Source organism: Bubalus bubalis, chromosome 15, assembly GCF_019923935.1.
Source record: "Bubalus bubalis isolate 160015118507 breed Murrah chromosome 15, NDDB_SH_1, whole genome shotgun sequence".
Classification (NCBI taxonomy): Eukaryota; Metazoa; Chordata; class Mammalia; order Artiodactyla; family Bovidae; genus Bubalus; species Bubalus bubalis.
The window spans coordinates 22,162,064-22,177,656 of record NC_059171.1 but is presented as its reverse complement, the minus strand read 5'-3'; the positions used below and the strand labels follow the sequence as shown (position 1 = coordinate 22,177,656).

General features: G+C 39.5%; 1 protein-coding gene across 2 annotated transcripts in view; it reads left to right on the top strand.

Moving 5' to 3' along the window:
* The first annotated feature begins 232 nt into the window (after positions 1-232).
* The window catches only part of LRP12 (LDL receptor related protein 12), a 91,089-nt gene continuing 75,728 nt past the window's right edge, over positions 233-15,593 (top strand). For both annotated transcript variants that reach the window (XM_006053902.4, XM_006053901.4), the window contains exon 1: positions 233-475. In XM_006053902.4, the coding sequence (XP_006053964.1) occupies positions 397-475 (79 nt within the window). In that variant the 5' untranslated portion in view covers positions 233-396. The remainder of the gene's footprint in view (positions 476-15,593) is intronic.

Genomic DNA, 15,593 nt, shown 5'->3' with positions numbered 1-15,593 from the left:
GGCTCGCGCTGTCTGGCGGGTGGCGGCGGGCGCGGGCCAGCCTGTGCGGCGTGAGGCGAGGCCGGAGTCGCGCGTCTGCCGCCCGCTCGCCTCGCCTCGCCTCGCCTCGCTCCGGTGCCGGCTACCCCTGCCCCCGGGAGGGCTGTCCCGCGGAGGCGGAGGGCTCTCGCGCGGACCCCGGGAAGGTGGGGCGGGGGGAGCCGGCGAGCTGCTGAGGAGGGGGCCGGAGGGAGGGAGCGAGCGCGGGCGGCGGCGGCCCGGCCCCTCCCCCTCCCGCCGCCGCGGAGAGCGCAGGGAGCCGCCGGGGGCTCGGCGGCGGTGGCGGCGGCGGCGGCTTCTGGCCCCGGCTCCTCCTCCTCCTCCTCCTCCTCCTCGCTCCCTCCATCTGCCGTGGTTATGGCCCGTCGCTGGAACACAAAAGAGTCTCCGCGGTGGAGGTCTGCGCTGGTCTTGCTTTTCCTCGCCGGGGTGTACGGTAAGTGTCCGCGTTTCCGCTCCCCCCTCAACCCCTCTGACAAAAAAAAAGCTAGGGCGACCCGGAGCCCCGAGGCCTCCAGGACAGGGGCTCTCCGAGGAGCCGGCTAGAGAACCCGGCTGCCGACGGGACAAAAGACCCGGCGAGGGGTGGATGCAGCGGGAGAGGTGTCCCCCCCCCCGACACGGAGATGCTGTGGGTCGGCTCGTCCGCCTCCAGACCCTCGGGGGTGTTGCAGAGCGGCTTGCGCGTCCCCGGAGCTGGGGGGAGCCCCCCAACCCCCCGAGAAGCTCGAGGGTGGCGGGCAGACTTCCCGATCCGGGCTGGAGGGCCCCGGCGGCCGGCTCCTTGGGAACTCGTCGCCCCTTGCACACTCTACACACGACAAAGATGTACGGTGTGGGGTAGAGAGAAAGGGAGGTCGCCCCCCGCCGCCGGCCGGGACGGTCCAGCCCCCCTCGACCCTCCCGGGGCCAGGAAGTTCTGTCCGCAGTGCAATTCCCACCGCACCGACTCCCCGCCTTCCCTAACTCGCTGGTGAAGCAGCCCGCTATTTTCTTCCCATCCCTGCACCTCGGGGGCCGAGGCTCTGCTGATCCCCGGGCATGCAAGATCCTGCCCCTTACTCTGGAGCAACGCGCGGGAGAAGGCCAGAAAATAGTTTCCATCCAGCTCTTCCTCAGTCTCTCCTTCTTGGGGCGTACATGTCTGTGCTGACTCCCGGTTCGTTTGTCGTCTCATCTATCGTTGTCCGCTAATGTTGTCACTGTTGCTTTATTCCAGTCGGTGGGTTATTATTACGTATATATGCCTTTGAGGTTAAGAGAAGGCTGAGGCTATGAGCGAGGACCAAGCTTTATGTATTACACAAGGGTCAGAACTAGAGCTACATGGAATTCACTGGAAAGAACATTCATTGCTTAATAGACTTTGAGTTCCACTTCTGACTTGACTGTTCTTAGTTCCTTCAGTTAAAAAACACCGAATCGTTGTTTCAGAGAACACCGTTAACCTTTACTTTGGGCAGTTGTGGTTTGATTTCTTCAGAGGGAAATAATTGAAAGTTGCCATTCTTAGATAAATTTTACTTCTAAAAATTGCCACAAACGTTTAATTCCACCCATGTAATTTACAAGGGAGCATTATCTCTTTTGAAAGCACTTATCTATAGGATTGAATGTGACCGTAACTTTTAAAAACCTGAGAAATTACAGGAAATGAAGAATTTAGTGAACTGAAATGGACCTTTACTAACAACCAAGAAATTGTAGTTTTCCTGTACGGTTCACAATGCATTGCTGCTCCCTGAGCTGATTAATATATTATTATTTTTGTTTGGGGGGAATTGGTCCACATTTGATGTGGTCATTGCCAATGGTGTGCTTATTTGTGACCAGAAAACCCAGTGCAAAACTTTTGATTGTTAGTTGCATCAAGTGGCTGTGATCCCTACTTGCCTGGTGACTTGTGGGTTTGGGTCTACACCAGAGATCAATAAGCTATTATGTGTTTCTTCTAGCCTGAAGGTGGGTGTAGTTCTGCACTAGGTTTGGTGTAATGGTCCAGGAGAGAGAAGAAAGAGAGAGGCATCGTTAATGTGATTAAGAGTGTCCAGCTTTGTCCTCTACTGTAATCAGAATTGAGGCAGTGTTGTCTGATCAAAATGGATAAACAAACAGGTTCTCTTAGCTCTGCTTTCATTAAAAGCTATGCCATTAGTATTTGAACTAAAAGTCTTTTGGCCTCTAGGGATAAGAGGCTGTGAACCCCATAATTTTGTCTTGGTGCACAAGAATGACTTTATAGTAGGTGCTTATCAGATATTTATGTTTGGGGAATTTGTGTTTAGTGAGAAATTGTTAGTAGGCAAAGACTGAAGCTCCTTTTTCCAACAATGTGGCATCAGATTATAAAACTAGCGAGTGATTATGCGAAGGGTTGATATACCAAGCTACACAGCAAGTTTCAAAGTATAAAGAAAAAGGAGGTAGTGAGCCAGGCGGAACATTAAACTATGAGCAGAGATTAAAGGAGCCCTTCACTCCTTCATTGCAGTTGGGGAAAATCTCTTTATTGCTACACTTTTTGTCCTCTTCTGTCTCTTCAGTCCCCTGTGGATTTGTATTAGAGGAAAAAAGCTGAAACAGTAGCGTGGGAGGGGGTGTGCGTTCATATAGTAGTGAGGTTTTATTTGTGTGTCCAGTCATTGTGACGAGTAGTGGATGCATCCTGAGAAGTACCTGTTCTGAGCCTATGGAACAAATACACCCTGTAGTTTATGGAGCTGTCCCTTGTCTACATCAAAACATGTGTTTTCCAAAAAGTGGCTTCAAAAATAATGAGAAATCTCTGTTAATGCAACTGAATATTTGGAGTAACGCTTAACTTAGACCCAGTGTGTTGGGAGGGGCGGGGGTGGAATACAGGTGGATTGGCTATTGGGGCAGTTCCAATACTAGCTCTTCACAGAGTGACTCTTTCTTGTCTATTAAAATGTAGTCGTAAATGGCTCCAGGTTGTGCCATGAATCTTTGAAACATTTCAAATGCCTTAAAAAATTATCTGTATTTTGGTGTTTAGTCTCTTCACATGACCAATTTCATGGACCCTGTAACTATTAAATGTGACTGTTTTAGTGGAATAGTATATGACTGTCTCCCTTCCAAGTTACTTTTCTGAATGCCCACACCTCATTTGAAACTCTTGATTATGATATGGAATACAGTTAATGTTTTATAGGAGTAGTTGTTCAAAGACCGATAATTATCTTCACGAGCTGCTATATCTTAACTGCACTGAATGTTCCTGGCAGGAGAAGGTAAAGGTTGACCTCTGCCGTTGGAAGTTTGTAGGAATAAGAACAGTTAATGAGGGCAGCTGTGAGCTTTGCTGGGCACTGTGTTGTTCAGTCGCTCAGTCGTGTCCAACTCTTTGCAGCCCCACGGACTGCAGCATCCCAGGCTTCCCTGTCCTTTACTATCTCCCAGATTTGCTCAAACTCATGTGCATTGAATTGGTATGCCATCCAACCGTCTAATCCTCTGTCTCCCTCTTCTTCTGCTTTCTATCTTTCCCAGCTTCAGTCTTTTCCAGTGAGTCGGCTTTTTACTCTGTTAGGCTGCCTGTAAGGGGAGAAGGTGTTTTCTCCATATCTCACATGGGGACATCTGACTGTTAGAATGCATGGAGGTTTCTCTGACTGTCTCCTGGTCAATACAATCTAGCCATAATTTGGTAACTGTGGCAGTTCCATTACTTTCCTTTTCCACTTCTCTTTGTCTCCCAGATCAATTTTTTCTAATCTTTTTTTCCCCCTACTCAAACCTAAAATAAAAATAAAACCATAAAATACCTAAAATATTGCATTTTTTTATTACTCCCAGAACAAAACAAAGTGCGTGAAATAATACTTGTTGGTACCACCTGAGATTCTCGCTGATGTTTTCTAGTCTATTCCACCTCCCTTCTGTCCTGCTTCCTTTCCTCATTTACTGGCTTGGACCCACTTATAGAATACAATTCTTAGTTTGTAAAATTCTGCCCTATGAGAAGCCTTAAAATGTAACTTAAAGTGTTTGTTGTATTTGTATATCATTTTACGGTAGCCTTGAAGAGTTGTAGGTGGTTAAGTCTTCAGTTACTTGCTCCTAGAACCTTTGAGAGCAGTGAGAACTCTTCCTGACGTATACTGACTGACTTGTGACAAAACGTTATCTTTAAACTGATTTTCAGCTCATTGTAGTCAAAAGTTCTTTCTGTACGCACTGCTGTTCTAGATGTTGTGGGAACATAACATATCTTGCAGTTTATGTCCAATGGGTGAGTCTTTCCCAGTGAATTTTATGAAACTTTCTGCAGCATTTTATAAATTTCCAGTTTAAGGATAGATGAGAAGTTCCAATTTTAGAAAGATTGTAGAAATAACTAGAATATAATAAAAAAAATCTAAACTGGATTCCAGTTACTTCTAAGAAAGTCAAGCTTGATTACATAAAATGTTGACTAAAACTAAATTAATTGCTTAATACTGTTTTTGTTTCTCTGAAGCATTTTTATATTTGGGGTTTCTTTGTTGTTTATTCTTTTGTCATATCAGTGAAATTACAGTTAAAAGAATGAAAGGTAAAAAGGAAATGAAAGGTAAAGATACATTTAATATAGACAAGATTTATGTAGATTTAGATAGAAAATGTTTTATTTTAGAATGAGTTCTAATCCTGTTCCAGCTGCAGGTCTTTATAGGTAATTGAAGGTTGTTCTAAGCTTAGGAGTTGAGGTTGAATCAATAATTTCCAATTTCTCAGATTACTTTTCCTTCCAGTTTCTTAATTTCTCTTCATTTTCTCCTCACCCCACCCTGCCCTTTGTGACAGGGGTGAGTAAGATGTATCCCACTTAATCCTCATTTTCTAAGGCGCAAGACTAGATCCTACAAATACAAGTTACCGGTCTGTCTGTTCAAATGCATGTCATTAGTCTTTTTAAGTAGGTGCAACGGTAGATGTATATGTAGATCGATTGTCTGTCTGTCTGTCTCTTTAGTTTCAATACAGAATTAGCTTAGGGAGTTCTTATTCTCTAAACTATAGAAGGAAGGGAAGGAAACTAACATCTACTAAATTAAGTTCAGATACTGTGCTTGGTCTTCATTCAATGCCCGTTAATCTTCCTTAGGTCTCATTTAGAAATCCTACAAGGTATTATTTCTTTTTTTTTTAGTAGAATCTCAGAGAAGTTGTGCCTTGTCTAAGCTCATACGACTAGGAAACAATAGGTCCGAGACTGAAGCTTAATCCTGTCTGTCTCTTCACTCATTCATTTAGCAAATATTCGTGGAGTACTTACTTGCAGTAGGTAAGACATGACAACCTGGTGAACGTCGTTTCTGCCCTCGTGGAGCTTATAGTCTAGTGAATAACTTGTGTGCTCTTCAACAAAAGCAAACAGGGGTCAGAGACAGTGAATAACAGACACAGAGCAGTTAGAGGAAGGCTTCATTGTAGAGAACAGGAGACATGAAGGATAGCTAACCATGTTATGATTGGGATAGGAGAGCTTTGCACAGGGAAACAACCCATGAAAGATCCAGACCTGGAAAAGAGCTGATGTGGAAGAGCTGTGCAAGAGCTGGTGTGTTTCAGGTAAAGAAACAAAATCAGTAGCTGGAACACGGTGGTCGTAAGAGTGATGAGGTGAGTCTAGATTCTCAGGCCAGAGCTCAGGGTGTTGGAAACCAACATAGAGAGTTTGGGCTTGTTTTAAGTGTAACTTATTGACACAGTTTAAGTGACATAATGTGATTTATGTTTTGAAGCAGTTGCTTTTGCCACTGTGTGAATTGTTGAGAAGTAGGCAAGGGCAGAGGAAGGATGATAGGTTTTGGCTGAGAGACACAGGAGCTTGGACTGAGGTGGTAGCGGTGGATAGAAGGAAGAGTATGGATTGCCTTTTGATAGGGAAGAAAGGGGTACTTTCTCTCTTGCCGAAAGAGGGAAGAGGTCCATAGGTTTGGAGGTAGGATGATGGAGAATTAACAGAATATGAAATCATCCGGTGAGAGTGAAAAAAAGAGCTGAGAGGTTGAGGGTCATTTCTGTTTCCATAATTCAGTAAATCAGTGTAGACCGTAGGAAGTTAAGTTTCTGTTTTTTAATCTAGAAAAGAGAAGGCTAAAAACATCCACTGCAAGAAGGTATATTGTGAATAGTTGTGCAACACAGACCCTGGGAGTGGGCTTAGATTAAAGTTAAGGGGAGAGGCTTAAGAAGTCTTCTCTGGAGAACTCAGTTCTAAGGAGTGTCACTTTTGTTGATGAAGTAAGTACAGAACAAAACTTCCTACAGTGTTTTAAAAGTGTTTCAGGCAGAAAATAAAGGGCAGAACAAATGTTAGATTTCAAGGTCTTTTTGCCCAAGTTTAACGCTTTCTACTAAGTGATCAATTAAAGATTGTTGTTCATCTTAGGAGAGTCAAGAATACATTGGTGGATCAGATAACTTAAGAGTTTTTGGAAAAATAAAATTACCTTTTACCTTCCCCTCCCTAGACTGAATAGTTTATTTACAGAAGATATAACTTTAGAAGGTTCCACAGCTTCAAAATAAATGAAACCTACTGAATAGTTTGTTAGTTCTTGAATATTTGATAACTGAGACCAAATAGTTTTCTTCTTCTTGAATATTTGATAACTCATTTCCCTGCTAGTATTACTTTGGTAAAGACATGATATTGTTGTGCATTCATGTTTTCACCACTGCGTAAAAGTAACTTGATACTTACCTTGAATACACTTCCATTTCAGTTTTTAGAGCTGGGAAGTGGTGCTAATCTTTTCATGTTAAATGGAGCACAGTGGGATGTGTCATAGTTGGAATGTACCATTCAAATGTAATTAGCTGACTTAATTCATTGATTGTTAAGCTATCTTTTAGGTTTTAGTAAGTTGGAGAAGACATGAATCTTTTTGTCTGGCATATTCTGAAATAGAATTCAGGTTCTTGGATTTATTGCCTGTTCCAATGACACCAAAACCTTTTACAGAGAGTTAGAATACAGAAGTCCTTTGCAAAAAGATGCCTCGTTTAAATACTCAAAATAACTCTGAGGTGGGTATGATTAGAAGAAACTGAAGCTTTGAGAACAGTGATTTTGCCTAAGGTTCACATCTCTTTACTGCTGTTCTCTTCACATAGAGACCCGTTATCCTTTAATCTCCGTTATTGTAACAGTCCCAGCTAGTCTTGAGTCTTATCCTGATTCACTCATATCACACAGAGCAGCCACTGCAAGAAGGTATATTGTGAATAGTTGTGCTATTCACAAAAAGAGGGACTCTTCTAAAGTGAGGATATGATTACATAACTTTCTTGCTTAAAACCTACTAGTAGTTCCCTTTTCTTAAAATAGGAGCATCACTAGGCCCTTCAGAACCCAGCAGATTCTCCCTTTGTTGTCTCCTGTCGCTTCCTCCACCATGCCCCTCCCCACCACGGTGTTGCTGCTGCGCTATACTAAGCACTCACTGAACGCAGGTCTCTGTCTCCTGGCCTTTGCACACACTGCTCTTTGCCTGGTTTTATCCGCCTTCCTCCACCACTTTCTTCTCTACACGGACTACTGCTATCCTTCGGCTTGCTTTTTGGTGTTATCTCCTTTGGGAGATCTCTCCTGGTTGCTCCAAACTAGGTGCCCGTTACCTAAGCTTCTCAGATTGTTCTTAATATATGCAAATTTGGTATTTTCCTGTTTTACTTCTCTGTATTTCCCCCTGGAGCAGCACTGCCTAACAGATGTATCATGTGAGCTTCAAGTGTAAGTCATACACATGGTTTTAAACTTTCTAGTATCAACATTAAAAAAAAAAAAGGAGATCAATGTTAATAATTTATTTAATAGATCTAAAATATTTTGATGTGTAATTGATATAAAATTATTAATGAGATATTCTGCATTATGTTTTTCATACTAAGTCTTTACAATCTAGTGTAAATTTTATTCTTATAGTTCATCTCAATTAGATTAACCACATTCAAATGCTTAATAGCCACTTTGAAAACAGTATCTATTATAAACAAGCCCTGTGATCCAGCAGTTCTGCTCCTGATATAAACTCAGATTCAAGGATGTCACGTGCATCAGAAGACATGTTCGAGGATATTCATAGCATCCTTACTTGTTTTAATTCCAGACTAGAAACAGCCCATATGTCCATCAGCAATAGAATGGATGAATAAATTATGGTATGCAGAATATTCACATAAGGGAAAACTGTACACCAGCAGTTTCAACTTTTCGGACTTGGGGCTCCACAATTATTTTATTTTTTAACATGGGGTGGGCAGGGGAGATGTCCCTGCTGCTGCTGCTCTTGGCTCCCACTCCCACCTGTAAGTAAAGTCGCTCAGTCGTGTCCGACTCTTTGCGACCCAACGGACTATAGCTTACCAGGCTCCCATCCGTGGGATTTTCCAGGCAAGAATACTGGAGTAGATTGCCATTTCCTTCTCCAGAGTATCTTCCCAACCCAGGGATCGAACCCAGATCTCCCACATTGTAGGCAGACATTTTACCGTCTGCGCCACCAGGGAAGTTCTCCATCCCACCTGAGGGCTCCACAATTACTGAGGACTCAAAGAATATTTTTATATGACAGAAATAGATGTTTTTAAATAATATGATAAAGTTGAAAAAGAAACCCCATTACGTGTGACCTTAAGTGGCATACAATTTAAAAATATGTAAAATGACAACTAAAATTTCCCCTAAAAAAGTTAAATAAGAAGAATGGCGTTGCTATACATTTTTGCAAATCACTGTAATGTCTGGCTTAATAGAAGACAGCTGATTTCTCATGTCTGCCTCTGCAGTCAGTCTGTTGTGACATGTTTTGCTTGAGGTATAGAAAGAATAGCTGGCTTCACATAGATAACTGTGTGAGAAGAATTTTAGTAGCTTTTTCAGATAAATGTGAATATTCTTTGATGCTGCACCAAGACTTGAGAAGTAGTAGCTTTTTAAAGTTTAGTTGCAATGTGGAATCTGAAATCAAATTAGTGAACTCTCTGTGTTCTGTTAAACTCTGAAAGGGTCTTGAAAATTTCCAAGAGTCCACTGACTGCACTTTGAGAACAGCTTGCTCTCATTACAAGAACAAGTAGAAAAAAACAAAGTTTTAAAAAGAAGGAAAAGAACCAAATCACTGCTGCAGGTAGGGTGGGTTAATTTCACATGTTGATTAAAAGAAGGTAAACACACGATTATGGCTCCTGTATGATTGCAATGTTAGAAGTTAGACTAATGTAGGAGAGTAGTTGCCTCTTGGAGTTGGGCAGAGGTGGGTAGTGATTGAGATGGGTACCAAGGAAGCTTCTGGGGTGCTGCCTAAATTTATTTCTTGACCTATATGGTGGTTTACACAGATGCAGGTTTTTTAGATCATAACTCATGGAACTATAAACTTGCAGTTAGTACATTTTTGTATGTATATTTCAAATAAAAGTTATTAATATCTTAAAAAATAGAGTAATGCTATATAATAATATCCATAGAAGATTTTCTGGTAAGGTAGATTCTCTTTAGTGTTTGCATTTAGTTTTTGTTTGATTTTTCCCCCATTGTGTTTGATAATTAAAAACAATTTTGAAACTCTGAAAAATTTCATATGTATTCAAAAGTAGAGCACTAGTATAATTAACCTGATATACCCAACATCCAGCTTCAACAAATGATCATTATATGGCCAGTCTTGTTTTATGCCCTCCTCCACCTACTCCCTAAACCCAAATGATTTCGAAGCAGATCCCAAATATCTAGTCTTAATAATATTTCAGTATGTATCTAAGATGTGGAGGCTCCCAAAAACAAAATTCAGTGAAAATCTTAGGCCCAATACTACTAACTAATTAAAAAGTTCACAGTTCCTGTCAGTACATGTCTAGCGATATGGTCTTCCCAGGTGGTGCTAGTGGTAAAGAACCTGCCTGACAGTTTAGGAGTCATAAGAGACTTGGTTTGATCCCTGGGTTGGGAGGATCCCCTGGAGGAGGTAATAGCAACCCACTCCAGTATTCTTGCCTGGAGAATCTTCATGGACAGAGGAGCCTAGCAGGATATAGTCCATAGTGTCACAAAGAGTCAGACATGACTGAAGCAATTGAGCATGCACACACATGTCTAGCCATATATGTAGATTGCTCTAGTTATAATATAAACATAAAGTTTCAGAAACCGTTTGAATCAGGATGCAAAGAAGATCCTTACTCTGTGGTTGAGATCTGTTCAGTCTTTAGTGTTAATGGTTCCCATCCCCCACCTTTTTTCCAAAACGTTAAGTGTGATGTTTGCTATAGGTTTTTGATAAACTCTTAATCAACTTGGAGCTACTACATGAGTTCCTATATAAAATAAGTTTCTGGGAATAGACATTTAATTTTGGCACTTAAGAGTTGTTATTTCTGAAATGATCTTAAGTTATTTATAAGGACCAGAAATTATACCTAACAATACAGGACAGTACTTGTTGAATAAATGAATTTGTTTATCCATGAATGGAGTAAATTACATTCATGTGAACTACTGAGGTTCAAGTAGTTCAATGTTGAACTCCTTTTGCATTTATGAGATAGACCAGGACAAGTTGGTAATGGTATATTATCTTTTAATCTGCTGGAATACATTTACTAATTTTTTAAGGCTTTGTGTTTTTATCTATGAACTCAGTTTATAGTTACTGCCAACTTTCTAACTCCCTCCACCCCTTTTCTTTCTCCTGTAAGCTGACTTTCTCTCTCCTCTGGCCATTTTTCATTTTTTCACATCTGTTAATCTATTCTTTTAGACCCACTTATAACAGAGTACACCTTTTAAAATTGATTTCAGCTGTCAGGAACAGTGTGGTGTTTCAGTTGCAATTAGGAAGGAAGAGTAAGAGTTTACGACCTGTATAGCTACAGTTACAATAAGAAAGCAAAAATGAACAACCGTGTTCTGCTGACAGGAGAAATGTTTTCATTCCTAGTGCAGATAGACTTTTGTTTCACTAAGCGAGATAATAGAGATGAGCCTGTGAGAGGTCAGCCCCTTCTTATGAATGAGCCTTATGACCAAAGAAGCAAGTAAGATACTTCGGTGGAGATGGACTGGTTCCACAAAAAGAAGAATTCCACCTGAAGGTGGGGGTCTGTGGAGTAAAATGGAGATGCTGAATGAAGACTGAGCTCAAATCCAGGGATAGGACCACTGTGTTCTGCCAGAGGGGCACTTCTAGTCTGTTGGGGATGATTATACTTTAAGACCAGACTTATTTGCTCAAAAGGTAATAGCCAAAGAACTGTGTAAGCCATGACCTTGTGTCCCTCACATGTTTATAAGAGTATCCACGCTGGTACCGAGGGTGGAAGATGGAATGAGAGCCTACTGTTTGTGCTGCTCTAGTAGAATCACCGCACAAACTTTAGGTTCTAATGTCAGTGAGTAAGTCTAAAGTGCAGGTCTTTTAAAACTCCCTGAAATCATCTTCAGGTATACTATACATGTTTTACAATATTCGGTGCTGAATAGCATACTTTCCTTAAGTGCAAAACATCCAGTTTTCTCTCTGGCACTGGTAAAGAAGTTTTTTGAGCACCAGATGAAATGGTTGTATTTAGAGGCCATGTGAAAAATGTGAGTGAGTGTAGGTAAAATTGCATAAATTCAGTCTGAAGTGGATTCAGCTCCACATTACTTTTCCCACTGCGTTACAACAAGGAACCGAGTGCTTGATTTGATTGAAGTATGTGGGTATGTTACAGAGAATTCAAAATAAGATACATAATTTATTCCCACTTTTTATTTATTTTGTTTACTTTTTAAAAAAATTAGTCTTTTGTTTCCCTGACCTAAGTAGGGGGCTAGCTACAACAGAATTTTAAATAATAGAAGTTATTTTTTTTTTATAAGTTCTTTTTAGAACTGTACTCTGCAACTATAAGGGCATGGTACTTCTGGAGAATATATTTTTTCAGTTTCTACCTCTTTAAGTCAATTTTGTTAAAAATACTAGGTCATATTTTCCTAGAATATTATAATTTCAACTCTATTTCCATATTTGCCTTAAAGTTATAAGTAATGTGCTCTCAAAAATATTTTCTGTGTGTGTCCTGGCTTTCTTTTTTGTCCTTTAGTTTTTTATCTTTGTCTTTTTATTCTAGAATTTAAAGATTCTTCAATTTAGTCTTCTCACTTGTAACTTTCTACAGTATAGTTGTTTATAATATAGAAATGTCTAATTCCTCAGCTTAGTCTTAAAAGTTATAATTGTCTGGTCATACGTATGTAAAATAGTTGCCTTTACAAATCATCTTTCCTGTTTATAATATGATGGGTTTTTTTTCAGTTAGCTGTGAAACTGATTTTTGTCTTTTCCACTCTCCCACAAAAGGTAGAGACTTTCTACTGTCTACCTTTCCCCTTCTCCTGCTTGCACCCCTGCTCCTGAGAAGATGGTAAGAACTGTACGTAGGTCCTTTTCTTAGAAACTAATCCACATATGCATATTCATAGAAAATGTCGTATGTGATATTATGTGATTCCAGAACTCCTTAAAGCTTGTTCATGACCCCCAATAGCATTGTTCTTGAACCAGCTGCATTGGTACCATCTAAGAGGCTTATTATAAATGCAGAATCTCAGGCCCTGCCCTAGATACTGAATTAGACTCTCCATTTTAACAAGATCCCCAGGTAATTTCTTTCATATTCAGGTTTGAGAAGCACTGTTGCAGGAGATTAGATTCTTCTGTAGTGTTGTGATGTGATCTATACTGATGGTTTTATTCTTGATATCTGTGAGCTTGGAAATACACACATGCACACACACACATATGTATCTAGATTCCACTTACGAGAGATATCATATGGTATTTGTCTTTGTCTGACCTCTTTCACTTAACATGATGCCGCCCATGTTTCATTAAAGGCAATATTTCATTTTTTCTTGCTGAATAATATTCTGTCATATATATCACAATTTCTTTATCCATTTATTTATTGATAGATATTTAGATGTTTCCATAGCTTGAATATTGTAGATACTGCAGTGAACATAGTAAGTAGTTCATATATATTTTAGAGTTAGTGTTTTCACTTTTTTCAGATAAATGCCCAGAAATGGAATTGAATAGATCATATGGTAGTTCTAATTTTAACTTTTTGAGGAACCTCCATACTGTTTTCCATAGTGTGCACTAAATTACATTTCTACCAACACCACACTAGAGATTCCTTTCTCCACTTTCTCACCTACATGTGTTATTTCTAGTCTTTTTGATAATAATAATGCTGATGGGTATGCAGTATATCTCAATGTTTTTTATTTGCATTTCTCTGATGATTAATGAGGTTAAGTATCTTGTCATGTACCTCTTGGCCATCTGTATAAAATAGCTACTCAAATTCTTTGCCCATTTTGTAATCTGAGTGTTTGGAGTTGTTGTTGTTGTTGTTGAGTTGTTTGAGCTTTTTATATATTTTGGATATTGGCACCTTATCAAATATGTCGGAGAAGGCAATGGCACCCCACTCCAGAACTCTTGCTTGGAAAATCCCATGGATGGAGGAGCCTGTTAGGCTGCAATCCATGGGGTCGCTAAGAGTCGGACACGACTGAGTGACTTCACTTTCACTTTTCACTTTCATGCATTGGAGAAGGAAATGGCAGCCCACTCCAGTGTTCTTGCCTGGAGAATCCCAGGGACGGGGGAGCCTGGTGGGCTGCCGTCTATGGGGTCGCACAGAGTCGGAAACGACTGAAGTGACTTAGCATATCAAATATGTATTTGCAAATATTTTCTCCCATTCAGTAGGTTCCTTTTTCATTTTATTGATGATTTCTTTTGCTGTGCAGAAGCTTTTTATTTGATATAGTCCTACTTCTTTATTTTTGCTTTTGTTACTTTTCCTTTTGGTGCCAGATTAAAAAAATTGTCACCAAGATGTGTCAAGGAGCTTAGTGCCTGTATTTTCTTCTAGGAGTTTTATGGTTTCAGGTCTTATCTTCAAATCTTTAATTCATTTTGAATTAATTTTTGCATATAGTGTAAGGATAGAGGTCCATTTTCATTTTTTTGCATGTGACTGTTCAGTTTTCCCAACACCTTGATTGAAGAGACTGTCCTTTTCCCATTGTATATTCTTGGCTCTTTTGTTGCAAATTAATTGATTGTACATGCATGGGTTTATTTCTGGGCTCTATTTCATTCCATTGATCCATGTGTCTGTTTTAATTAATATATCTTTGTAATATAGTTTGAAATCAGGGAATGTGATGCCTCCAGCTTTGTTCTTTCTGAAAATTAGAGTTTTCTTTTAGATATTGTGTCTGGCATGTCATCAGAAGTATTTTAAAAAGAATTGTATCTTGATTAACTAAATTGTACATAGCTAGTTAAAGTAGGAGTATGTTGAAAAAGTCACAAAACAATACAATATTTGAATAGCAAGCTCTGCTATATGAACTAGTAGGAGACAAGGAGGGAAAGATTTATAAACTCGGTATATATTTGTAACAATAGCAAACATATAGCAGTTACTGCATACCAGGCAATATTCTAAACACTGTGTTTGTATATGTATTCACATACACTCACTCACTTCTCATAACAACCCTGTCAGCTTAGATGCTATTATTTTTTGCATTTCACATATAAGGAACCAGAGACACAGAGAAGTATTTCAGCAAGATCACATAATTAATAAGTAGAAGAGCTTGGATTTGAACCCAGGTAGTATGGCTCAAGAGTTGGTGCTCTTAACCTTTACACTGTGCTGCTGCTTTGGAGTTCTACTCTGAGACTTCCCTAAATTCAATGCAGTTTGTATACAAACTGATTAATTCCTGATATATTTCCTTTTTTAAATTTATTACTAGAACTCATCTGTTTATGATGCTTATAGATGAGCCACAGATGCCAGATCGTTAGTGTTTTCTGAATTAATTTAAGTTTGCTATTAATTGAGATCTCTAAATGGCAAGATGTTGGATTATTGGATTTTATGCTGTATACCCTCAAGGTTTGTTGTGAGCATATTAAATAACTTATGCAAATACTTTCTATATACAATATTAATTTTATTTCTTCCTCAGTAGATGGACAAGAGATAATTTATAGAAATAGTAATTGGATGGCTATTAAAATTAGAAACAAAAATTAACTTCACAGAGAAGTACAAATAAATACCACATGCTAATTTAGTAAATATGTAAAATTCAGAGTGTTCTGTTAAGTGTTCAAAATGTTCAATCATAAGTGTTTAAATGTTCAAGACATAAAAATCAAAATGTGTTTAGGGTGCAAGGAAATCAGCATTCATACTTGACTAGCAGAAATGGTATCTTTGGCTGATGAGTTTATTGGTATTACTTGACATATATCATGGGCTTTTCCATATCACTTTTTCTTCATAGACTATTTCCCTAATGTTGAATGTTAGATTGTTTACAGTTTTGTTCACATTTATAAATACTGTAATTGACATGCTTTAAATTATTTTCTTAATGGTTAAGCCATAAAACTAGAATTATTGGGTCAAAGGTTGTAGTATTTTCAAAGTTCTCATTAAAAATAGTACCTGATTGTTAC